Source organism: Salvelinus fontinalis, chromosome 20 (genome assembly GCF_029448725.1).
Source record: "Salvelinus fontinalis isolate EN_2023a chromosome 20, ASM2944872v1, whole genome shotgun sequence".
NCBI lineage: Eukaryota > Metazoa > Chordata > Actinopteri > Salmoniformes > Salmonidae > Salvelinus > Salvelinus fontinalis.
In genome coordinates, this window is record NC_074684.1 from 26,146,559 (window position 1) to 26,174,319 (window position 27,761).

Sequence of the window (27,761 nt, forward strand, 5' to 3'; positions counted from 1 at the left end):
AGCAAGAAGCATTACTTAAAAAAAAAATGTTTATTTTGAAAAGCATAACATCACATAGCCAATGGACACACTGCATGTAACTTTCCTTCATACTTTTCCTGATGGGACTATTCTGTACGTTCAACCTGGGCCTGCAAATCTATGCATGCTCCTTTCGTCTGAGCAGTTTCTTAAAGGCCAACTTAAAATCCTCATTGAAGCTGGTGTAAAGTAGAGGATTAATAAGTGAGTTGATGTAGCCCAGCCAGGTTAGGAAGTCTGACACCTGGGGTGAGGCAGTTATGACCTGTAGGCCCACAAGGAGCTCCTTCAGAAAGAAAGGCAGCCAGCAGAGGATAAAAGCCCCGAGGATGAGGCCCAGGATACGTGCTGCCTTCCTCTCCCTGGAGGTACAGATCTGGCTCCTCTCATCTGACCCGTCCATATCTGTCTCAAATGAGGGGATACGGATGGTGGCATTGAGCCTGTCAAACTCTAGAGTGGGGTCTGAGGTGGATAGGTCCGATACGCAGAAGGTGTGTGCCATACGGCAGTGGTTCAGAGAGTTCTGGCTATCAGTCTTCGTCTGGCTTCGGCTGCTCAAGTGCCGCGATGAGCCCCGTTTCTGATAGAGCGTCTTAGCAGCATTGTAAATCCTATAGTACAAGATGAGAATAAGGGTCATGGGGATGTAAAAGGCCCCGAAGGTGGAGTAAATAGTGTAGCCCACGTGGTCATGCTCTATGATGCACTGTTTTGGGCCGTGGCTACCGGGCCTGTGTCTCCAGAAGAGGGGTGGAATGGATATGAAGACTGAGATGACCCAGATGATGCCCACCATGACAGCTGCCCGGCGGGCCGACCTCTTACGGGCGTACTCGATGGCCTTGGTGATAGCCCAGTAGCGGTCCAGCGCTATGACACACAGGTGCAGGATTGAGCATGTGCAGCAGGTCATGTCCACACTCAGCCAGGCCTCACACACCACCTGGCCCAACGACCAGTACTCTGTGGCAATGTATAGGATGCTGATTGGCATGACCAGGATAGCTACCAGGAAGTCGGTGAACGCCAGGGAGCAGATGAGGTAGTTAGCGGGAAGGTGGAGCTTCTTGGTGGTGCAGATGGCTGTGATGACAGCACTGTTGGCGAGCACAGTGAGGAGGGTGAGTAGCGCCAGGATAACCACCAGCACCACCATCCTGTCTGTGAACACCACCACAGGGAGAGCGCTGTCTGGAGCTCCTGTGCTGTTGGTGATATTGGGCCCTGTGGAGCTGTCCCCAAGGTCCCTCTCCATCTCCATCTTCCCCAGACAGGGCCAGTTCTCCCCCACTGATGGGCACACTCTGTCCCAGTAATAGGATCCACACTATAGGTCAGTGGTCACACTGTAACACACAAAACAGACATATACGGTACATTAGAAGGTGCATAAAGATTAATATTTCATAATAGAACATTTACACACAACTGTCACAGTGACCTTGGTGAAAACTTATAGGATACTTTCATTAGAATTCAAACAAGTACACTAGATGTAATTTTATGTCATATCTCTTGTGTAATAAGCACTTAACACTGGAGGGCACACTCTAGCAAACTTTAAATTAGTCTTTGTATTTTTCACCTGCCTTTTAATCAACAGAGCTGCCCTTGACAATTGGAGGTTGTTATACAATAGAAGAAAGATAGACAATAAAGCTAAAATAGTGCAGCCCATGGCAGTAATTGAGCTTCTGAAAGGTGAGGGATTTGGATTTATAGTGGAGACTTTATAATCCAATGTTATTTGGGAGATGAAAAGCCACTTAACACAGGGGTCCTAAAGTCCTAAAGTGGAGGACACACTGATAATTGTCACTGATATATTTTTTGTTTTGTCTACAATTAAACACATATAAAGATATATTACTGTACCAATAAGGGGGAAACTGTTAAAACACTCTGGAAGAGAATACCTAGGAAAATATACAGAACAGTGAGTGAATATAATAAAAATAACAACTCCAGCATACTGGTGATCTTGATGCTCCCAACAATTTAATAGATCATTTTGACCAAGGATTCAGACTAAATCAACCTTCATCAGGGTGAGTGAACGTAGCATGCGGCAAGTGTAAATGAGGCCTAATGATGTAAAAAGGTTTATTTATCTCATACAATGTCTCTCGTTCACTCTGAAAGGCAGAAATATAAGCCTTTATATCTGCATGCAGGCTTGAGAGACTGCTGAAGGACACTGCTTGAGGAGGCAAATTCATTTAGCTAGACTCGGTAGATAGAACATTTCAATGTCAGCTGTCAGCATTGAGATGGTTCACTACTGTCCCTAGTGCACCTCTTAGCACAGGCCTCGCTTGAGTCAATAAAATTACTGACAGATGGTCCATGCCAGGGTGCCCAGGCTGGTAATGATTTGCATTAGTCAATAAAGCAGAATGAAATTACTAAAACCATCTACTTGGTGAGAGTACAGGAAAACACAGCAAGGATAGCTGAGAAAAAAAGTGTTGGAATTTATAATACAACTCATTCAAGATTATCAAATTTTAGAGGTCAATCTACATGTCACACAAAAACATTCCTGGTAAATGAGAAAGATTCCCTTTTCTCTATAGTTGTATTTCAGTGGAGTTTTTTAAAGCTACCAAAATGTAATGATAAAGAGATAAACATTTTATTTTATTTGTCACATGCGCCGAATACAACAGGTGTAGACCTTACTTACAAACCCTTATTACTTACAAACCCTTAACCAACAATGCCGTTTTAATTTTTTAAAAATTTAAAAATTTAAAAAATGAAAGATCAGCAGTAAAATACCAGCAGGGGCACAGGTTAGTCAAGGTAATTGAGGTAATATGTACATTTAGGTAGAGTTAAACTGACTATGCATAGATACTAAACAGAGACTAGCAGCAGGGTAAAAGGGGGGGGGGGGGGGAGCAGCCAGGGTAGCCATTTGACTAGCTGTTCAGGAGTCTTATGGCTTGGGGGTAGAAGCTGTTAAGAATTAATGGACTACACCTATTTAAAAAATGTAATCTAAATTACCAGTAAGATATGTCTACCTCTGTATTACTCAGCCTGAAGCAATGGTTTCAGACAATTTAGTCAACACTGGAGGTGTCCAGAGGCTTGAAACCAGTTTCTTTTCAAAGAATTCTCCCCTCGACCACGCCCACGAATTGGAGAAAACAAATGTTTTTCCCATTGACCACCATTGTAAAAGAGACAACTTCGTCGTTGTTGTTTACTTATACAGAAATAAACAAAACATGCCGAAAAGCTGCTGTGTTGTTTAATTTACATGTAACCAGGTCATAAATCCCAACCTACAGTTTGCAATGCTCCCACGTAGGGAAAGAGCCCTATGGGAGAAGAGCCCCTGCGAGAAGAGCCCTATGGCTCCAGGTTACTCGGCGTGGTAAATGTGGGGACCCTGGTGTCCAAGTAGGTGTCACGACTCCCACCGAAGGTGGCTCCCCTGCCTGTTCGCTCGGTGGTCGTCGTCGCCGGTCTACTAACTGCCACTGATCCCCTTTTCCTTTTCTGTTTGTTATGTCTTATTGGTTGCACCTGTCTCTTGTTTAGTTTTGATTCAGGACTATTTAAGCCTGTTAGGCCCGCCTGTTTTTGTGCGGGCTTGTTGTCTGTTAGTCGAGGTTGTTGCATGTGGTGTTCCTGTCTGTTTGTGCCCTGTGTTGGGTTGGACATGTTTTGATATTCGCCTGTTGTTTTGGGCGTTAGTGTTGGATGCCGCAATAAAGTCCGGTTTCCCCCATTATCCTCTGCTCTCTGCGCTTGACTCCGCACCCACCACTCCAGGCTCTGTGACAGAAGCCCGCACCCATCACTATGGAGTCAGCAGGCGCAGCTGCACCCCCTCTCCCATCCATGGAGGAGTCCTCCATCATACGGCCATTCTCCACCGAATCGGGTCAGCAATGGACCAAATGATGGATAGAATGGACCGATGGGAGAGGAGTGGCCTCCCTACCTCACCCCCAGCTCCTCCTCCGCCAGCACCACCTACCCCTCCTACGGCTTCCGGATCCAGTGCTCTGCGTCTGGTGCTCCCCAGGGAGTACGATGGAACGGCGGCTGGGTGCCAGGGGTTCTTACTACAGCTTGAGCTGTACCTGGCTACCGTTCGTCCGACTCCCTCGGGGGAGGAGAGCGTGAGCATCCTCGTCTCCTGTCTGACGGGTCGAGCCCTGGAGTGGGCCAACGCAGTGTGGAATGGCCCAGACTCGGCGAGGGACTACTACCCCAAGTTTACGGCTGTGAACGGCTGCGACAGGTGACGAGGAGCACGCAGGATTTGCGCTGAAGTTCCGGACCTTGGCCGCTGGAGCGGGGTGGAATGACTGGGCCCTGATGGACCACTATCGTTGTAGCCTCCGGGAGGACATCCTCAGTGAGCTAGCTTGTCGGGACCCCACCCTCTCCCTCGACGAACTCATTGACATGTCGATCCGACTGGACAACCTGCTGGCTGCCTGCGGGCGTCCAGAACGGGCCCTGTTAGTTCCACCTCCTGGCCCTCCCGCTCCAATCCCTATGGAGTTAGGGGGGGGGGAGGCTCCTCCTGCACCAGGTGTGGTCGGAGAGGACACACTGCCGATCGGTGCTGGGGGAGCTTGTCTGGGAGTCGTGAGGGCAGGCAGAGCACTCACCCAGACTCACCCAGAGCTCCCTGTTGGACACATGTTCTTACTAATTTCTTTCTCTGAGTTTTCTCCCTCTCTCCAGCGTAAGGCTCTAGTCGATTCAGGCGCAGCTTGGAACTTTATGGATCATGGACTCGCGTTAAGGCTAGGGATTCCACTGGTGCCGCTAGACCAACCCTTCCCCGTGCACTCCTTAGATAGCCAACCATTAGTGTCAGGGCTGGTCAGGGAGGCCACGGTTCCACTGGACATGGTAACGCAGGGGGATCATAAGGAGCGGATTAGTCTCTTTTAATTGATTCACCTGCGTTTCCAGTGGTGCTGGGGATTCCCTGGCTGGCTAATCACAATCCTGAGATTTCATGGAAACAGGGGGCTCTCCGAGGGTGGTCAGAGGAGTGTTCAGGTAGGTGCAGAGGAGTTTCCATCGGTGCGACGACGGTGGAGAGTCCAGACCAGGTTTCCACTGTGTGCATTTCCTCTGAATATGCCGATTTGGCTATCGCTTTCTGTAAAAGAAGGCGACCCAATTACCACCTCATCGACGAGGGGATTGCGCGATAAACCTCCTGGTAAACGCTGCACTTCCCAGGAGTCACGTGTACCCTGTGTCCCAGGAGGAGACAGTGGCTATGGAGACATATGTCACTGAATCTCTGGGACAGGGGTACATTCGGCCCTCCACGTCACCCGTCTCCTCAAGTTTCTTTTTTGTGAAGAAAAAGGAGGGAGGTCTGCGTCCATGCATTGATTATAGAGGTCTAAATTCCATCACAGTGGGGTTTAGTAATCCGCTACCTCTCATCGCCACGGCGGTGGAATCATTTCACGGGGCGCGTTTTTTCACAAAACTGGACCTTAGGAGTGCATATAATTTGGTGCGTATCCGGGAGGGAGATGAGTGGAAGACCGAGTTTAGTACCACATCTGGCCATTATGAGTACCTCGTCATGCCGTATGGGTTGAAGAATGCTCCAGCCGTTTTTCAATCTTTCGTAGACGAGATTCTCAGAGACCTGCACGGGCAGGGTGTGGTGGTGTATATCGATGTTATACTGATCTATTCTGCCACACACGCCGCGCATGTGTCTCTGGTGCGTAAGGTACTTGGGCGACTGCTGGAGCATGACCTGTACGTCAAGGCTGAGAAATGTGTGTTCTCCAAACAAGCCATTTCCTTCCTGGGTTATCGCATTTCTACCTCTGGGGTGGTGATGGAGTGTGACTGCATTACAGCTGTGCGTAATTGGCCGACTCCGACCACGGTAAAGGAGGTGCAGTGGTTTTTAGGGTTTGCCAATTACTACCGGAGGTTTATCCGGGGTTTTGGTTAGGTGGCTGCTCCCATTACCTCACTGCTGAAGAGGGGGCCAGTGCGCTTGCGGTAGTCAGCGGAGGCGGGCAGAGCCTTCAGTCGTCTGAAGGAGCTGTTCACCGACGCTCCCGTGCTGGCTCATCCGGACCCCTCTTTGGCGTTCATAGTGGAGGTGGACGCGTCCGAGGCTGGGGTTGGAGCCGTGCTGTCACAGCGCTCGGGCACGCCACCGAAGCTCCGCCCCCGCCTCTTCTCGAGGAAGCTCGGTCCGGCGGAGCGGAACTATGGCGCGGGGGACCGGGAGTTGTTAGCTATGGTGAAGGCTCTGAAGGTGTGGAGACATTGGCTTGAGGGGGCCAAGCACTCTTTCTTCATCTGGACTGACCATCGTAATCTCGAGTATATCCGGACAGCGAGGAGATTGAATCCGCGTCAGGCCAGGTGGGCCATGTTTTTTACCAGATTTCGGTTCACGATCTCCTATAGGCCAGGCTCCCTTGATACTAAGGCTGGCGCGCTGTCCCGTCTCTATGACACCGAGAAGCGGTCCATCGATCCTACTCCCATCCTTCCAGCTTCATGTCTGGTAGCACCGGTGGTAAGGGAGGTGGACGCGGAAATCAAGCGGGCATTACGGTTGGAACCTGCACCCCCTCAGTGTCCAGCGAGTGTCCAGCGGGTGTTCAGTACGTGCCGCTTGGTGTTCGTGATCGTTTGATTCGATGGGCCCATACACTACCCTCTTCGGGTCATCCTGGTATTGAGAGGACAGTGCAGAGTCTTAGGGGGAAGTACTGGTGGCCCTCTTTGGCCAAGGACGTGAGGTTTTATGTCTCCTCCTGCTCGGTGTGCGCTCAGAGCAAGGCTCCTCGACACCTGCCTAGAGGGAAGTTACAGCCCCTCCCCGTTCCACAGCGGCCGTGGTCGCATTTGTCGGTGGATTTTCTCACCGACCTTCCCCCGTCTCAGGGAAACACCACGATCCTGGTCGTTGTGGATCGGTTTTCTAAGTCCTGCCGTCTCATCCCGTTGCCCGGGTCTCCCTACAGCCCTACAGACTGCAGAGGCCCTGTTTACCCACGTCTTCCGGCACTACGGGGTGCCTGAGGACATCGTTTCTGATCGGGGTGCCCAGTTCACGTCCAGAGTTTGGAGGGCGTTCATGGAACGTCTGGGGGTTTCGATCAGCCTGACCTCGGGTTTTCACCCCGAGAGTAATGGGCAGGTGGAGAGAGTGAACCAGGATGTGGGTAGGTTTCTGCTGTCGTATTGCTAGTTCTCTTCTAGTTTTTACGAGAAGTATTATATAGAGCCATGATCACACGGAACTCCCTTCCATCGCCAATTACTCAAGCAAACAGAAAAATTACCTTCAAAAAATATTAAACATCATCTCATTGAACAGCGGGGACTATGAGGACACACACACACACACACACACACACACACACACACACACACACACACACACACACACACACACACACACACACACACACACACACACACACACATCATTTGTTTCAGTTGTATATCGTTGTATTAACATTTTTTGTGACTGTGCTTGTCTATCAGTGTACCAGTGTTTTGTTACTTGTCATGTTTTGTGCTTTTTGTGGACCCCAAAAATAGTAGCTACTGCCTCTGCAAAAGCTAATGGGGATCCAAATAAACAAATAGACAACAAGAAAATGTAGGTTTGAAAAAAGGTCAGGTTTTTGCTGTGAGCCAATGGGGTAACCTAGGTAACCACATGTTGTTTTCCCCAAGGGCGGGCGGGGCCGCGACTTTCTATCTAATACCGACTGGGACTATGCCTTTCAAAGAAGCTTTCCCCTCATCACTGGCTTCACCTCTCCAGCACTCTCTGAGAGAATACAGAGCTGTGTGTGCAATGCATCCTAGTGCCTACCCCTCAGAGCCGACGAGAGCTCCCTTCATGTAACCACTCAGTCTGGCATCTGAAAGGCAATTTTCACTGAGGAATAGTCGATTAGTCGATTCAGGCGCAGCTTGGAACTTTATGGATCATGGACTCGCGTTAAGGCTAGGGATTCCACTGGTGCCGCTAGACCAACCCTTCCCCGTGCACTCCTTAGATAGCCAACCATTAGTGTCAGGGCTGGTCAGGGAGGCCACGGTTCCACTGGACATGGTAACGCAGGGGGATCATAAGGAGCGGATTAGTCTCTTTTAATTGATTCACCTGCGTTTCCAGTGGTGCTGGGGATTCCCTGGCTGGCTAATCACAATCCTGAGATTTCATGGAAACAGGGGGCTCTCCGAGGGTGGTCAGAGGAGTGTTCAGGTAGGTGCAGAGGAGTTTCCATCGGTGCGACGACGGTGGAGAGTCCAGACCAGGTTTCCACTGTGTGCATTTCCTCTGAATATGCCGATTTGGCTATCGCTTTCTGTAAAAGAAGGCGACCCAATTACCACCTCATCGACGAGGGGATTGCGCGATAAACCTCCTGGTAAACGCTGCACTTCCCAGGAGTCACGTGTACCCTGTGTCCCAGGAGGAGACAGTGGCTATGGAGACATATGTCACTGAATCTCTGGGACAGGGGTACATTCGGCCCTCCACGTCACCCGTCTCCTCAAGTTTCTTTTTTGTGAAGAAAAAGGAGGGAGGTCTGCGTCCATGCATTGATTATAGAGGTCTAAATTCCATCACAGTGGGGTTTAGTAATCCGCTACCTCTCATCGCCACGGCGGTGGAATCATTTCACGGGGCGCGTTTTTTCACAAAACTGGACCTTAGGAGTGCATATAATTTGGTGCGTATCCGGGAGGGAGATGAGTGGAAGACCGAGTTTAGTACCACATCTGGCCATTATGAGTACCTCGTCATGCCGTATGGGTTGAAGAATGCTCCAGCCGTTTCTCAATCTTTCGTAGACGAGATTCTCAGAGACCTGCACGGGCAGGGTGTGGTGGTGTATATCGATGTTATACTGATCTATTCTGCCACACACGCCGCGCATGTGTCTCTGGTGCGTAAGGTACTTGGGCGACTGCTGGAGCATGACCTGTACGTCAAGGCTGAGAAATGTGTGTTCTCCAAACAAGCCATTTCCTTCCTGGGTTATCGCATTTCTACCTCTGGGGTGGTGATGGAGTGTGACTGCATTACAGCTGTGCGTAATTGGCCGACTCCGACCACGGTAAAGGAGGTGCAGTGGTTTTTAGGGTTTGCCAATTACTACCGGAGGTTTATCCGGGGTTTTGGTTAGGTGGCTGCTCCCATTACCTCACTGCTGAAGAGGGGGCCAGTGCGCTTGCGGTAGTCAGCGGAGGCGGGCAGAGCCTTCAGTCGTCTGAAGGAGCTGTTCACCGACGCTCCCGTGCTGGCTCATCCGGACCCCTCTTTGGCGTTCATAGTGGAGGTGGACGCGTCCGAGGCTGGGGTTGGAGCCGTGCTGTCACAGCGCTCGGGCACGCCACCGAAGCTCCGCCCCCGCCTCTTCTCGAGGAAGCTCGGTCCGGCGGAGCGGAACTATGGCGCGGGGGACCGGGAGTTGTTAGCTATGGTGAAGGCTCTGAAGGTGTGGAGACATTGGCTTGAGGGGGCCAAGCACTCTTTCTTCATCTGGACTGACCATCGTAATCTCGAGTATATCCGGACAGCGAGGAGATTGAATCCGCGTCAGGCCAGGTGGGCCATGTTTTTTACCAGATTTCGGTTCACGATCTCCTATAGGCCAGGCTCCCTTGATACTAAGGCTGGCGCGCTGTCCCGTCTCTATGACACCGAGAAGCGGTCCATCGATCCTACTCCCATCCTTCCAGCTTCATGTCTGGTAGCACCGGTGGTAAGGGAGGTGGACGCGGAAATCAAGCGGGCATTACGGTTGGAACCTGCACCCCCTCAGTGTCCAGCGAGTGTCCAGCGGGTGTTCAGTACGTGCCGCTTGGTGTTCGTGATCGTTTGATTCGATGGGCCCATACACTACCCTCTTCGGGTCATCCTGGTATTGAGAGGACAGTGCAGAGTCTTAGGGGGAAGTACTGGTGGCCCTCTTTGGCCAAGGACGTGAGGTTTTATGTCTCCTCCTGCTCGGTGTGCGCTCAGAGCAAGGCTCCTCGACACCTGCCTAGAGGGAAGTTACAGCCCCTCCCCGTTCCACAGCGGCCGTGGTCGCATTTGTCGGTGGATTTTCTCACCGACCTTCCCCCGTCTCAGGGAAACACCACGATCCTGGTCGTTGTGGATCGGTTTTCTAAGTCCTGCCGTCTCATCCCGTTGCCCGGGTCTCCCTACAGCCCTACAGACTGCAGAGGCCCTGTTTACCCACGTCTTCCGGCACTACGGGGTGCCTGAGGACATCGTTTCTGATCGGGGTGCCCAGTTCACGTCCAGAGTTTGGAGGGCGTTCATGGAACGTCTGGGGGTTTCGATCAGCCTGACCTCGGGTTTTCACCCCGAGAGTAATGGGCAGGTGGAGAGAGTGAACCAGGATGTGGGTAGGTTTCTGCTGTCGTATTGCTAGTTCTCTTCTAGTTTTTACGAGAAGTATTATATAGAGCCATGATCACACGGAACTCCCTTCCATCGCCAATTACTCAAGCAAACAGAAAAATTACCTTCAAAAAATATTAAACATCATCTCATTGAACAGCGGGGACTATGAGGACACACACACACACACACACACACACACACACACACACACACACACACACACACACACACACACACACACACACACACATCATTTGTTTCAGTTGTATATCGTTGTATTAACATTTTTTGTGACTGTGCTTGTCTATCAGTGTACCAGTGTTTTGTTACTTGTCATGTTTTGTGTTTTTTGTGGACCCCAAAAATAGTAGCTACTGCCTCTGCAAAAGCTAATGGGGATCCAAATAAACAAATAGACAACAAGAAAATGTAGGTTTGAAAAAAGGTCAGGTTTTTGCTGTGAGCCAATGGGGTAACCTAGGTAACCACATGTTGTTTTCCCCAAGGGCGGGCGGGGCCGCGACTTTCTATCTAATACCGACTGGGACTATGCCTTTCAAAGAAGCTTTCCCCTCATCACTGGCTTCACCTCTCCAGCACTCTCTGAGAGAATACAGAGCTGTGTGTGCAATGCATCCTAGTGCCTACCCCTCAGAGCCGACGAGAGCTCCCTTCATGTAACCACTCAGTCTGGCATCTGAAAGGCAATTTTCACTGAGGAATAGTCGATTAGTCGATTCAGGCGCAGCTTGGAACTTTATGGATCATGGACTCGCGTTAAGGCTAGGGATTCCACTGGTGCCGCTAGACCAACCCTTCCCCGTGCACTCCTTAGATAGCCAACCATTAGTGTCAGGGCTGGTCAGGGAGGCCACGGTTCCACTGGACATGGTAACGCAGGGGGATCATAAGGAGCGGATTAGTCTCTTTTAATTGATTCACCTGCGTTTCCAGTGGTGCTGGGGATTCCCTGGCTGGCTAATCACAATCCTGAGATTTCATGGAAACAGGGGGCTCTCCGAGGGTGGTCAGAGGAGTGTTCAGGTAGGTGCAGAGGAGTTTCCATCGGTGCGACGACGGTGGAGAGTCCAGACCAGGTTTCCACTGTGTGCATTTCCTCTGAATATGCCGATTTGGCTATCGCTTTCTGTAAAAGAAGGCGACCCAATTACCACCTCATCGACGAGGGGATTGCGCGATAAACCTCCTGGTAAACGCTGCACTTCCCAGGAGTCACGTGTACCCTGTGTCCCAGGAGGAGACAGTGGCTATGGAGACATATGTCACTGAATCTCTGGGACAGGGGTACATTCGGCCCTCCACGTCACCCGTCTCCTCAAGTTTCTTTTTTGTGAAGAAAAAGGAGGGAGGTCTGCGTCCATGCATTGATTATAGAGGTCTAAATTCCATCACAGTGGGGTTTAGTAATCCGCTACCTCTCATCGCCACGGTGGTGGAATCATTTCACGGGGCGCGTTTTTTCACAAAACTGGACCTTAGGAGTGCATATAATTTGGTGCGTATCCGGGAGGGAGATGAGTGGAAGACCGAGTTTAGTACCACATCTGGCCATTATGAGTACCTCGTCATGCCGTATGGGTTGAAGAATGCTCCAGCCGTTTTTCAATCTTTCGTAGACGAGATTCTCAGAGACCTGCACGGGCAGGGTGTGGTGGTGTATATCGATGTTATACTGATCTATTCTGCCACACACGCCGCGCATGTGTCTCTGGTGCGTAAGGTACTTGGGCGACTGCTGGAGCATGACCTGTACGTCAAGGCTGAGAAATGTGTGTTCTCCAAACAAGCCATTTCCTTCCTGGGTTATCGCATTTCTACCTCTGGGGTGGTGATGGAGTGTGACTGCATTACAGCTGTGCGTAATTGGCCGACTCCGACCACGGTAAAGGAGGTGCAGTGGTTTTTAGGGTTTGCCAATTACTACCGGAGGTTTATCCGGGGTTTTGGTTAGGTGGCTGCTCCCATTACCTCACTGCTGAAGAGGGGGCCAGTGCGCACTGTGCTTGTCTATCAGTGTACCAGTGTTTTGTTACTTGTCATGTTTTGTGTTTTTTGTGGACCCCAAAAATAGTAGCTACTGCCTCTGCAAAAGCTAATGGGGATCCAAATAAACAAATAGACAACAAGAAAATGTAGGTTTGAAAAAAGGTCAGGTTTTTGCTGTGAGCCAATGGGGTAACCTAGGTAACCACATGTTGTTTTCCCCAAGGGCGGGCGGGGCCGCGACTTTCTATCTAATACCGACTGGGACTATGCCTTTCAAAGAAGCTTTCCCCTCATCACTGGCTTCACCTCTCCAGCACTCTCTGAGAGAATACAGAGCTGTGTGTGCAATGCATCCTAGTGCCTACCCCTCAGAGCCGACGAGAGCTCCCTTCATGTAACCACTCAGTCTGGCATCTGAAAGGCAATTTTCACTGAGGAATAGGGTCAGCACACCACTGTCACAGCATTTATGGTAGAGGAGAGCCAAGAGCTAGCACATTTTGATTTTATCCATGGCTCTGATGACATTCCTTTGTTGCTGATATTTCGTTAAAGTATTTTAGATAGAACTTGGCTCAGTGCTACTGTTTGTTACTTAGTTCAACTGTCATAACCCATCAGAACCTAAAAATATATGCTTGTTTAACTCCAATGTTTGTAAACAAAGTAAATGTAAACAAACACTATATACTATGGTTAAAACTATAATGTTGATATCATGAATGCTCAATCCTTGTATCCATAGCTCTATCTATGAATTTGAAAGTGGTTACATTTCTCCAGCTCCATTCCTCAGCTTTTTACAGAAAGAGGGGCAGGGAAAACCCTTTGTTATTGTTTAAACTGCTGATTTCTGCTTTCAATGAGAAATAGAAGGTGTTCATGTTCTCCCCGGCAGTTGGCATTATAAAGTGTTGTTGTGAATGTTACCATGGTCATGTGTGATACAATACAGTGTCCTGTTGAATTATTAATTTAGCTCACAGGCTTTTCAAGACTTGGCTGTGTTACAGCAATTACTTTTGCACAGCTCTTGTGAAAAATAACAATCTTTATTAGGCTGATTAGTTGCTCTCAAAAGGTGCTTTAAATGATTTATGTGGTCCAATTTATACGCTACTGTCAGTATTATTACACTACAGTAATGTATCAGTTTGTGATTAAAATGTGATGACAAATAGATGACAACGATGGCATATTTATTCCCTATGATTCTTGACTCTGACTACATAAAAAAGTAATAGCAAATTAGGACTATGCCCCAATGCATCATAGGCCTACTCTGTCTGTCACTTCATCTGAAACTGCCAAATTGCGGGATTTGTGCCCATTTCTTGAAAGATCAACAACAGCATTACATCGGGTATGTGATGCTGAAGCTGACCTCAGTAATGGGTTGGCCCAGATTCTGTTTTAGGCTAGTAGGCAGGTCATGGACATGGATTAGCATATGGCATGCAGAAGAGATTTGTGGCTTTGGAGTTTTTTTTTTTTTTTTACTTCCTTCCCAGTGGAAACTAATGGGGCATCCGAGTCCAAGGCAGAGTTATTTCAGTCTCTAAAACAGAGTTTGTGCATTACATTTGAGAGGGACTTGTTATTCTTCAGAAGGACGACTAAATGCTTCTTTAATTCCCATTCTAATTCTAATTTAATGACAGCCTTGTGGGGTTTGTTATATTTCAGTCTTCTGTGATGTACATAAAGTGTAATATTGGGATGCAAACTCAAAATGGAATACATTTCAAGTCTGTATCTGGCATGGTACAAGTGCCTCCTTTTTTTAAGCCCATAACCATGTGTGTGAGGTGTATACTTTCAAAGTACAGTTGTTTATGAGTACCAAGCAACACTCTGTGTGACCCTGATTTAGCCCACTGCAGTAAAAGGTTATTAATGACAGCCTTGCAGCATCATTGCTCGAATCAGAGAGGGCAATACTCCAAAAGGAAAAAAATAGTATTTAGTGTGTGACAATCTCAAAGCCACTGACTGATTCTATGTAATACAATGTGATGGGAGTGTTTGAGATGTGTTCATTCCCCAGGGAGGTAGAGTATAGTTAAGCAACAGGTGTTCAAATGGCATTATATCATAACTGTCTCAATGAGAGGAAATTGGTCTCTATTCCCTGCCTAAAGAATGATTAATACACACTACACACAACTACACACAGAGTAAAGGAGTGTAATGTTCAATGAGTCTGAGTGATATCTTTATTGAGCCAATATGCAATTATTCATTCTCAAGAAACATGAAAAGTATTTTGAGGAAGTGGTTGCTGGTTGTTGTCTACATACTAAGATTAAAGATGAATATTCATATGAATTGAGTCAAGGCTTATTGATTAAGGATCGGATCCTATTTTTTTTAAAGGACCTAAAATGACCCAAATCTAACTGCCTGTAGCTCAGGACCTGAAGCAAGGAAATGCATATTCTTGATACCATTTGAAAGGAAACACCTTGAAGATTGTGGAAATGTTAAATTAGTGTAGGAGAATATAACACATTAGATCTGGTAAAAGATAATACAAAGAAAAAAACATGTGTCTTTGTAATATAAGAGAAAGGCCATAATGTACTATTCCAGGTTAGCGCAATTTAGATTTTGGCCACTAGATGGCAGCAGTGTATGTGCAAAGTTTTATACTGATTCAATGAACTATTTAATTTCTGTTCAAAATGTTGTATCAAGACTGCCCAAATGTGCCTAATTGGTTTATTAATACATTTTAAAGTTCATAACTGTGCACTCTCCTCAAACAATGGCATGGTATTATTTCACTGTAATAGCTACTGTAAATTGGACAGTGCAGTTAGATTAACAATAATTTAAGCTTTCTGCCCATATCAAATATGTCTCTGTCCTGGGAAATGTTCATGTTACTTACAACCTCATGCTCATCACATTAGCCTGCGTTAGCTTAACCGTCCCATGGGGGGGACACCGATCCCATAGAGGTTTTAACCTCATGAGGCATTTATAAATTATATTCTTCAAGCATCAATGTTCTCTACAGAACTTGGCATTATAAAGGGTTGTTGTGAATGTTACCCTGGTAATGTGTGATACAAAACAGTAGACTGATGAATAATTAATTAAGTGGTAAGCAAGTAAGGTCTAAAAAACAGATTTTCATCAAGTCAAATTCATTTTTTGTGTTAGAGGATTCATGATGCTTGTATCTAAACCAAGGCAATTCATTTTAAGATTGTTCTATACATCAGTTGGGGTCTCTGTAAGTTTCAGGTCCTTGATCTGGCATGAAAGTGCATCCTTGTAGCTGTGTGTGTTAATATAGTCAAAATGCTTGCCTTGGGGTAAATTGAGCCAATGGCCTTGGGGTAAGTTGAGCCAATGGTTGAGCCAATGGCAAGTTGAGCAAGTTTAAGTGTTTTCTTTCTAGGCATAATGCAAGGCATTATAGCTGGGATATGAGGTAACAATTGCCTATTTTAAAAGTGTGTGTTTGTTAGGTGTTAAGCCTGTGTTAATTAAAAGATGCTTAAAATTATTAAAAGACAAAAAGTGATTGTGTTGAATTGTGTTTGGGAAATAAAGATAGACATGGTTTTAAAAAGGTAGTGGTAATATTTCATTCAGTACAGAAATGTGTAGGCCGGCTTAACTTACCCTGTCCCGTGGCTCAACTTACCCAATACCTGGGGTAAACTGTCAAGAGACCACTTTGTTTGGACAAGATATGTTTTTAAAACAAATGTTTACATTAATTCAGATTTTTTTCAGGGATACGCAACATCCTGAAAATATGTGGATATCTTTGATAGAAAGAATACTATACTTCCTCTTGACAGAGTGATGCTGAATGTAAAAAATCCCTCAACGTACCCCACTCTCCCCTACATATTATTCATTTATAAGTACAAAAAATGGTTAGAGCAACTGTAGATTTCCCCTTTAATACTGTTCTACAAACACAGAGTCAGAACTCAGAACTGTGCTGTGTAACATACAATAATTTATAGTAGGGAAATTCAGAGCCATGATAAAACACACTTCTGTGACCCAATGGCACCCTATTCCCGATTTAGTGCACTACATGGGCCCTGGTCAAAAGTAGTGCACATTATAAGGTATAGGGTGCCATTTGGGACATAACCAACTGGCTTTTACAGCTTTGGTACATTTCAGGTAGAAGACTGAAGGATGACATCTAAATCATTCACTGACTATGCTGACTGGGCTTGATTTTGTAGGGAGCCAGGCAGGTCACACTCAGGAAGTCGGCAAACGATGCTGTTACTCAGCCATCATCTCACCAGAGAAATGGATGGCTTTTCAGGAGTGGAGATTGCAATGGTGATCTTGCATTATCATAAAACTGCCTGTATCACAAGTTGTGGGGGAACAATCCATCATCAACACACACTGGAAACCCATCATAGCCAAAAATGGTCTGATTATATTATTCAAACCTGTTAATGACCTCTTTGATAAGCCCATTGCTAGAGATAGGGGGAAATGAATGCAAAATTGATAAGGAAATATAAGATAGACAGGCATATGTGTTATCTGAAAAAAAGAGCCTGGACTAAAGAGATGAGAGGAAATATACATGGAAAGATAACTATGATAGGTCAGGGGAAAGGTCAATGCATCTCCATTTCCAATTCATATCCAATTAGATATGTTATCACATCCAAGCATATTATTGGCACCTCCACTAGCATCCTGCTCTGGAATGCATTCTTCCTATTAGTGAGCTTAGACACAATCTGCATCCCAAATGGTACCCTAATCCCTATGCAGTGCACACCTTTGACCAGAGCACTACATAGGGATTAGGGTGACATTTCAGACACAGGAAGAGGATCTGAGTATGATGGATCGTAAAGAGGGAACAACTGTTCATGACAGGTAGAGGGCTTTATTTTCGGCTGGCGCTAAGGAGGCGCAAGTGTCAAACGCATGTTCGTTTGCAATTTTGTCATGTACAAACTGGGTCAATGGCATTTTCAAGCCCTAACGCCAGGTTAGGAAATATACCTGTCTAATATCAGCTAGCTTGCACTGAGGTAGGAGGAAAGGCACTATCTGAGGTGTGTCCTTAAACAGGAGTGTAAAAGTGACAATTTCATGCAGCGCTAATGGGAAGTTTTAAGAATCACAAAAAGCAAGTCTTAACGGTAACACAGTTGATAATGCCATGGATTGTGAGAGCGGAAGCGCAACCTATCCAGCCATGACGCACAATGCCCATGGAATGAGGGATGTGCCTTTTGTGCCGATGAATCTCGTATTGAGAAACATACGATTGGTTTCACCCCATTTCGGTTAATTTGATTAAAAACAAAGTATAGCCTACCCTCTTAATCCAGGCCGGTTTAGCAGCTTCGCATATGCACATATGTTTTAAATGGTCTACTGAGAGTACTCTGAAATATTTTGGAGGTTTTTGCCCTCATGCTTTTTCATTCACATAGCTGCATTTTGCTTGTTCAAGTAGGGTATCCATCCCCATTTTCAAAAGAGCACCCCTCGTCCGATTACCAAAGACAGGCTCCTCCAAACTATTCAGTCCTCCTATAATACCACATCAATCTGCCTTGTACATAGGCAACGGTACAATAGACAGGAGCCTAGTATTTTGTATAGACCTGCAAATGTTTTGCATAAAGACATTTAGGTCTACGTGTTCTGTGCACACACTGCCAAGGAATGAGAGAAGCGATTCATGATATCATGCTTCTGACCTGATCCTATTTAGAAATATTGTTGTTGGTTTGAAAATCAGATTGATTGTCTTTCGTTTAATTTGATTAAAAAACAAACTTATTAGAATGATTCACCTTCCATGGGTTTATGGTGAGAACGTACATGGCTCGAATGCAATGCAATTTCATCTGCTATTTCAGGAGAAGTGGAAATAGGATCTGTAAGATGGTTCCATGATGTTAACAATAAAAATAAATGTACATATTGAAGCAATGCAATTAGAACAATGTGGACTGCAAACATGTTCAACATATTTAGTAAATATGGGGCAGGCTATTTAACTAACTAAGCTAGAACAGACTAACATTCCAATTGGAGTTGATGACAACGCAATGCATAAAAGCAACCACATACTGTATTTAGCCATAGAGCACATTTTGATTGAAAACCTGGCTCATTCGCGCCACCGCCAGCTACTGCACCCATAATTCCCGTTGTGAAAATAGAAAAAATATTTCTGACAAACTCATGAACCTATAACACTACCACCAGCGCTAAGATTGCACATTGTTGCATTGTGTGTGTTAAAATAGAGCCCAGAGAAATGCTGTATGCAGGAGAGCTCATACATTATGGGCCAAACTGGTGGAGGTAGAATAGGGTGTATTCCCTTTGGGACCCTTCATGTTTCTGCAAGACAGGCTGTGTAAGGACGGTTGACACCTCTATTGGTCAAGAACACAATTCCTGTCCAGTATAAAAGCAACTTATGTACCCATCCAGAGAAGCAATAAATCAAATGTGACCGCCTTGAGCACCATTTTTCACCTTGTCTGACATAAACACTTGGCCTATTACTCACCCCTGAACCATGAGACGGTGAACTGAAACATAATGTTCTCAATGTAGTAAGAACAGCTAGGTAGAATAACAACCAGCTGTGACCCTTCACGAAGGAACATCAGCAACAATATATTACTGTGTAGGACGGAGAAGGACATTGAAGGATGTTCCAAGGCAGGGGCCTCTGCCCCCACAATCACCCAATCTGTCACATAGACATTGACTGACAGCTGCTTTCAGGATGCAATTCTTGGTGTGATTGAGACGACAGACAACTGTTCACCAGGAAGGGTATATGGGGTTCTGTCAAAGGTCCTAAAACCACTATGATGCGAATGCCATGTTTCTACTTTAAACATATCCAAGATCACAATCTTCAAATGCTTTGGTTTTAACTCCTGTTTTTGATCATAACGGTTTCGCTTGTCATCAGAACATCAGGTAGTAATGTCACCATATGAACGCACTGTCAAAGTTGTGGCAAACAGTATCACATGCTGTCCTCCTAAAAGTCCACAGTGCCATGTCTCTGCTCAGCTTTAAACACACCTCTGCCAGATTACAATCCTCAGAATGGTTTGATTTAAACGTTTTTGTTTAAAACATTGTTAATGTCACCATCTAACTGCACTGTGAAAGTTGTGATGTAAATCTTGCTGTGATGGAGGAGTGGACAGACAACCGTCTACCAGGAAAGGATGCTGTCCAAGGTCCTCAAATCCCATCTGGCACTGCCATGACTCTGATTAGCTTAAAACCCAGCCAGATAACAATCTTTTGAATGCTTTGGTATAAACTCCTGTTTCGCTTGTCTTCCAAACGCCAGGCAGTAATGTCACCATATAAATCCACTGCCAAAGTTGTGATGAACAATGTTTGTGAGATTATACTTTTTATTAATTGCCTCCAATGTCTGTTAATAAAGGAATAATGTCCCTCCCGGGGAGAGAATGAATATTTCTCGAAATAACTTTCAGTTTGCATCCCAAATGGCACACTATTCCTTACTGTAGTGCACTACTTTTGACCACGGACCATAGTTTTCCGGTCAAAAGCAGTGCACTATGTAGGGAATAGGGTGCCATTTGGTAAACAGCCTCTCTTTCCTGCTGTCCTAAACCCTAAACTCTGTTGTTCTATACATCTGGCTGGTGGTGAGACTTCACGCTCCTAAAATATAATAACATTTGATCATAATGGGAAGTCAGCCACACAGCAGCACTAAGACATGATCTAATACTGATGCCCCTGATCTGTCCTTGTTATTGTCTCGTTCTCTGTTGACCTAAAAAATGCACAGGATAAGAATTACAGACTTGAATACATAATCAAGCTCTGTTTCTTTGTGTGGATGTCAATAGTTTAATTGGATTTGCTGTGATACAGGAACCTTGCTGTGTACGCCCTTTGTGTTTCTCCAGCTCTTGACAGCACTTGAATTGTTTCCTTTGCAAGTTACCCTTTCCACTCTGGCTTCAATTAATTACTGTTACTTTCTCTCAAGACTACACCTGAAGAATCCCAAACAATAGAGACCACCCTTGAGATCACCCTGGCCTGTGGTCGTCAGAGACGATAAAGGAGAGTGGCAGAGTGAGGTTTTAGTGAGTAAACACAGAGCTTGAGTTTATGTGGTAGTTGAGAATGACGACCGACAGAATGCAAGGCCATGAGTCGTTTGTCTGGACTGCTGTAATAAAGGGTGCCTTGGGAGGGATAAAAGTAGGAGACTATTTATTTTCGCCTGAGGGCTCAACCAAGCTGCTATAGTGGTCTTCCTCAGGTAGTACTAGGAATGAGGCACAACATCAGTAACTTATTTAGATTGAACAAAGTGTGGGCACACAGTGACAGACAAAGCCTCGACTTTCAAACAAACTTTGGTCTCAGGCAACAGATATTTTAACACAAATTAACATATACCTTTTTTCAACAACAAGTTTACTGTTGAGTCAAACAATGTCCAACACGCTGTCCTAGAAAAAAGGCTTCCAAAAGTGTTCTTCAGCTGTCACAATAGGAGAACCCTTTTTGGTTCCAGGTAAAAAACCTTTTGGGATCCAGGTAGAAACCTCTCAGGAAAGGGTTCTACATGGAACCAAAAAGGTTCTACCTTGAAGCAAAAAGGGTTCTTCAAAGGGTTCTCCTATGGGGACAACCGAAGAACCCTTTTAGGATCTAGAGTGTTCTAAGAGTGTACTAAATGGCTCAGAATTTGAAAAAGAGAAGTGAGACAAGTGGAATCAATTAGGATCCTCTCAGATTCAGCGTTAAATATCGCACTACTTTCACCTCTATCCACACTCATAACAGTTGATGATTGAGGCTATTTATCTTCAGCTGTCTGGCAGAATCTCAAATATTCAAAGGTCTAATCACTGCACTAGCAGAAAGATTAAATATGACTTGGGCCCTAAGCCATTCCAATCCTTAATGACTAAATTGTATCTCTGTTATGATTCACAGCAAAGGCTATGGAGTTGGCAAATGTTGCAGGCGTAATAAATTATGAGAACACGACATCTTAACTCGAAATGATATTATAAAAACATTTATAAAATTAAACAGTTATACTGTTTTCATAGACAGACTATTTTTAAGGGAGATAGACCATGTATTATCTAGCACCTTGTTTGAATTGGACATTCTCAGTGCATTTAAATGAAGAGATATGATGTGCATCCCAAAAGGCACCCTATTACCTACACTGTGCACTACGTTTGACCAGAGCCCTAGAGCCCTGGTCAAACGCACTGCACTATACAGGGAATAGAGTGCCAATTGGCACGCAGCTATAATCACAAACATCTGCCTCCGTTCTTTAATGTCATTAGCTGAGCCTTGTGAGCTGTTTCATTACTCCTGGAGAGGGATAAGTACACATTACAGGTGTGCTAGCTGGTAGGTGCTAACACACACACACACACACACACACACACACACACACACACACACACACACACACACACACACACACACACACACACACACACACACACACACACACACACACACACACACACACACACACTCAGATAGGCTGGGGATATAATATGTGTCCCAAATGGCACCCTATTAACTATATAGTGCACTACATTTGACCTGAACCAAATGGGCCCTGGTCAAAAGTAGTGCACTATGTAAGGTATAGGGTGCCATTTTGGATGAATTCATACTGTACAGTAGCTCAACAGAGTACAGCTGTCGGACATTGCAAAGAGGCATGTGAGACCTAGGTGCGACTAATGCTGATCCCGATCATCCGGACATTAAATACAACATTATGTGATTTGTGTGAGAAGCTTCCCTATCATTCATGTGAGGCTAAGCACAAGGTAGGATGATTTATGGAAAGAGATTATGCTGTTCCAGTGCCAGGATGCACTCATCTCAGAGTTCATCTGTGTTAATCTAGTAAACATTGGTGGTTTGTAAGGGGGGTTTGACTAGGCTGAAGCCCCCTCAAGAATAGGTCTAGCACCCCCAACAAAATATTTTATTAGTACCACAATTTTATTAGCTATCCCAGTGGAAATTTCCTGGTCCCGCTAGTGTTAGCAAAGTTGAATTCTTGGGGCCAGAGCCATATGCCTATTCTAAGATCTTCACACTTGTGTTCTCTTTCCTGTCACATGCAGCCTTTGTTTAGATCATTAACAGAACAGGAGTGCAAACACACTTGATGGTGACTGATCTCCAAAGAAATAGAGAAGAGGTTATAGGCTACGAGCCCCACCCCAACCTCACTCCTAGCTTTGGGTTCACAGATACTAGTAGACTACAGTCGTGGCCAAAAGTTTTGAGAATGACACAAATATTAATTTTCAAAAAGTCTGCTGCCTCAGTTTGTATGATGGCAATTTGCATATACTCCAGAATGTTATGAAGAGTGATCAGATGAATTGCAATTAATTGCAAAGTCCCTCTTTGCCATGCAAATCAACTGAATCCCACAAAAAACATTTCCACTGCATTTTAGCCCTGCCACAAAAGGACCAGCTGACATCATGTAAGTGATTCTCTCGTTAACCAAGGTGTGAGTGTTGACGAGGACAAGGCTGGAGATCACTCTGTCATGCTGATTGAGTTTGAATAACAGACTGGAAGCTTCAAAAGGAGGGTGGTGCTTGGAATCATTGTTCTTCCTCTGTCAACCATGGTTACCTACAAGGAAACACGTGCCGTCATCATTGCTTTGCACAAAAAGGGCTTCACAGGCAAGGATATTGCTGCCAGTAAGATTGCACCTAAATCAACCAATAATCGGATCATCAAGAACTTCAAGGAGAGCGGTTCAATTGTTGTGAAGAAGGCTTCAGGGCACCCAAGAAAGTCCAGCAAGTGCCAGGACCGTCTCCTAAGTTGATTAAGCTGCGGGATCGGGGAACCACCAGTACAGAGCTTGCTCAGGAATGGCAGCAGGCAGGTGTGAGGTCATCTCCACGCACAGTGAGGTGAAGACTATTGGAGGATGGCCTGCTGTCAAGAAGAGCAGCAAAGAAGCCACTTCTCTCCAGGAAAAACATCAGGGACAGACTGATATTCTGCAAAAGGTACAGATATTGGACTGCTGAGGACTGGGGTAAAGTCATTTTCTCTGATGAACCCCCTTTCCGATTGTTTGGGGCATCTGGAAAAAAGCTTGTCCAGAGAAGACAAGGTGAGTGCTACCATCAGTCCTGTGTCATGCCAACAGTAAAGTATCCTGAGACCATTCATGTGTGGGGTTGCTTCTCAGCCAAGAGAGTGGGCTCACTCACAATTTTGCCTAAGAACACAGCCATGAATAAAGAATGATACCAACACTTCCTCTGAGAGCAACTTCTCCCAACCATCCAGGAACAGTTTGGTGATGAACAATGCCTTTTCCAGTATGATGGAGCACCTTGCCATAAGGCAAAAGTGATAACTAAGTGGCTCGGGGAACAAAATATAGATATTTTGGGTCCATGGCCAGGAAACTCCCCAGACCTTAATCCCATTGAGAACTTGTGGTCAATCCTCAAGAGGTGGGTGAAAAAACAAAAACCCACAAATTCTGACAAACTCCAAGCATTGATTATGCAAGAATGGGCTGCCATCAGTCAGGATGTGGCCCAGAAGTTAATTGACAGCATGCCAGGGCGGATTGCAGAGGTCTTGAAAAATAAGGGTCAACACTGCAAATATTGACTCTTTGCATCAACTTCATGTAATTGTCAATAAAAGCCTTAGACACTTATGAAATGCTTGTAATTTTACTTCAGTATTCCATAGTAAGATCTGACAAAAATATCTAAAGACACTGAGGCAGCAGACTTTGTGAAAATTAATATTTGTGTCATTCTCAAAACTTTTGGCCACGACTGTATGTGCACAAACTCCATAATCTCCATTATGCACTCCGAACTTCAGAAAACTATGCAGCAGTCCATGGGTGGCACGGTCTCTGTACAACTCCCCATGGTGTAATTTAGTCCCAAATACACCACATTGCAATTCCATTTACTTTCCACACTCACTTTTCCAGATTGGAGGTCCAATTGCAGGAAGCTCTTAATGTTCAAAATTGACATTTTATTCATGAACTCTCATTGACAAAGTATGTGATGGATGTGTTATGTTAAACATATGGTTGAATCAGTGAATTATCAGAATATATCATAAGGTCACATAAGATTCAATAAGGAAGCTCTGTTTTGCTAGCACAGACTGGAATATGCAACATGATTCTTCTGATTGCATTGAAGAGTACTACACATCAGTCACTGGCTTCATCAATAAGTGCATCGGTGACGTCATCCCCACAGTGACTGTACGTACATACCCCAACCAGAAGCCATGGATTACAGGCAACATCCGCACTGAGTTAAAGGGTAGAGCTGCCTCGTTCAAGGAGCGGGACTCAAACCTGGAAGCTTATAAGAAATCCCGCTATGCCCTCTGACGAACCATCAAACAGGCAAAGTGTCAATACAGGACTAAGATCGAATCGTACTACACCAGCTCCGACGCTCGTCGGATGTGGCAGGGCTTGCAAACAATTACAGACTACCAAGGGTAGCACAGCCGAGAGCTGCCCAGTGACACGAGCCTACCAGACGAGCTAACTAACTTCTATGCTTGCTTCGAGGCAAGTAACACTGAAACATGCATGAGAGCATCAGCTGTTCCGAACGACTGTGCGATCACAATCTCCGCAGCCGATGTGAGTAGGACCTTTAAACAGGTCAACATTTACAAGGCCGCAGGGCCAGATGAATTACCAGGACGTGTATTCCGAGCATGCAATGACCAACTGGCAAATGTCTTCACTGACATTTTCAACCTCTCCCTGTCTGAGTCTGTAATACCAACATGTTTCAAGCAGACCACCATAATCCCTGTGCCCAAGAACACTAAGGTAACCTGCCTAAATAACTACCGACCCGTAGCACTCACGTCTGTAGTCATGAAGTGCTTTGAAACGCTGGTCATGGCTCACATCAACTCCACTATCCCAGAAATCCTAGACCCACTCCAATTTGCAAACCGCCCTAACATCCACAGATTATGCAATCTCTATTGCACTCCACACTGCCCATTCCCACCTGGACAACAGGAACACGTATGTGAGAATGCTATTCATTGACTACAGCTTAGCATTCAACACCATAGTGCGCTCAAAGTTCATCACTAAGCTTAGGACCCTGGGACTAAACACCTCCCTTCGCAACTGGATCCTGGACTTACTGACTGGCCTCCCCCAGGTGGCAAGGGTAGGCAACAACACATCCGCCACGCTGATCCTCAACACAGGGGCCCCTCAGGGGTGCGTGCTCAATCCCCTCCTGTACTCCCTGTTCACTCACAACTGCACGGCCAGGCACGACTCCAACACCATCATTAAGTTTGCCGATGACAAAATCGAATCGTACTACACCGGCTCCGACGCTCAGACTCCGACGTGGTAGGCCTGATCACCGACAACAACAAGGCAGCCTATAGGGAAGAGGTCAGAGACCTGGCAGTGTGGTGCCAGGACAACAACCTCTCCCTCAACGTGATCAAGACAAAGGAGATGATTGTGGACTACAGGAAAAGGAGCACCGAGGACGCCCCCATTCTCATCAACGGGGCTGTAGTGGAGCAGGTTGAGAGCTTCAAGTTAGCTTCAAAAACTAATATGGTCCAAGCACACCAAGACAGTCGTGAAGAGGGCACAACAAAACCTACTCCCTCTCAGAGACTGAAAAGATTTGTCATGGGTCTTCAGATCCTCAAAAGGTTCTACAGGTGCACCATCGAGAGCATCCTGACTGGTTGCATCACTGCCTGGTATGGCAACTGCTCGGCCTCCAACCACAAGGCACTGCAGAGGGTAGTGTGTACGGCTCAGTACATCACAGGGGCCAAGCTTCCTGCCATCCAGGACCTCTATACCAGGCGGTGTCAGAGAAAGGCCCTAAAAATTGTCAAAGACACCAGCCACCCTAGTCATAGGCTGTTCTCTCTGCTATCACACGGCAAGCGGTACCAGAGCACCAAATCTAGGTCCAAAAGGCTTCTTAACAGCTTCTACTCCCAAGCCATAAGACTCCTGAACAGCTAATGAAATGGCTACCCAGACCCCTCTTTTACGCTGCTGCTACTCTCTGTTTATTATCTATGCATTGTCACTTTAACTCTACCTACATGTACATATTACCTCAATTACCTCATACCGGTACCCTCTGTGTATAGCTTCTCTATTGTAATTTTACTACTGCCGTTTAATTATTTGTTACTTTAATTTTAAAATGTTTACTTATCTATTTTTTACTCAAAACGTATTTTTCTTATAACTTCTTAAAGGATTGTTGGTTAAGGGCTTATAAGTAAGCATTTCACTGTAAGATCTACATCTGTTGTATTCCGGCATGTGACAAATAACATTTGATTTGATTTGAATAGGAAAGTATTTATTTTTTAATTGCAGGCAGCCTATAGACTACCTTTTCAAAGGGATTGGCAATAGGCCTATGCATCAATGAAAGGGAATCATGCATTATTCAATTTAAACACATTTACCTTAGATGCTTGCTTTTCTGGAAAAATACACCCTTGATCCCTTTTATTATATATAAGATATGGTAATGAGCGACATATTCATATATCTGTTCAATAACATCTCATTCTAAAACAGTGAGACATATCATATCTTAAGAATGAATAAAATATAGCTTGGCTTATTTGTGAAAATTGTTATTTGGATCATAGACAAGTCATTTCCACTGATAATTTCAATACAATTTAAAGAAATCAAGACGCAGCTATTCTAAATGGAATCGAGCAGTGGATAAGCAAAAAGGCAATATTTACCTGCAGAAAACCGTGACTGATCAGAAGACAGCCTAATACAAAGGCATCCCTCATTAAGAAGTGCTTGTACGTTTTGTGCGCGGCGCATCACTTACCGTGGATTGTTTTTCCAAAGTCTTTTGGACTGTCATCATTTCCAATTTTTCACGGAAATGGATAAAGCGAAAACATCTATATTTTTTATTCTCTGTGGTTGTCCTCAGGCGGTGGAATGTAGAGCGCAATTTCCCGCAGCTAAGGTGCACGCGCTGAACCGTTCATCAGGTGTCCTCACATTGCCCACCGAAGACTTTCCACTGAGGCTCGGTAGAACCTTGGATTAATCCGCGCCATTAGCCCTGGACATAGAAGTGCACTGATGTCATTGTTCTAAAATTGTCAAGTTTATCGGGATAACCCATTAAAGCAATTCTGACGGTTTCTACAGACACTTGGTTGCCTTTGGTTTTTGTCTCCCTCCAAATATCAAGGTTGTCAG

General features: G+C 45.5%; 1 protein-coding gene across 1 annotated transcript; it reads right to left on the reverse strand.

The window, feature by feature from the left end:
• Position 1: 1 nt before the first annotated feature.
• LOC129817588 (5-hydroxytryptamine receptor 1E-like) lies at positions 2-27,761 on the reverse strand. Its single transcript, XM_055872992.1, has 2 exons — positions 27,379-27,761; positions 2-1,370 (listed from the first exon to the last, which is right to left on the reverse strand). The coding sequence occupies exon 2, from the start codon at positions 1,283-1,285 to the stop codon at positions 140-142; it is 1,146 nt and encodes a 381-aa protein (XP_055728967.1). The 5' UTR covers positions 1,286-1,370; positions 27,379-27,761; the 3' UTR covers positions 2-139.

What these genes read in the sequence shown, in the direction of transcription:
- LOC129817588 (XM_055872992.1), bottom strand. Translation starts at nt 1,285, where the DNA reads ATGGAGATGGAGAGGGACCTTGGGGACAGCTCCACAGGGCCCAATATC.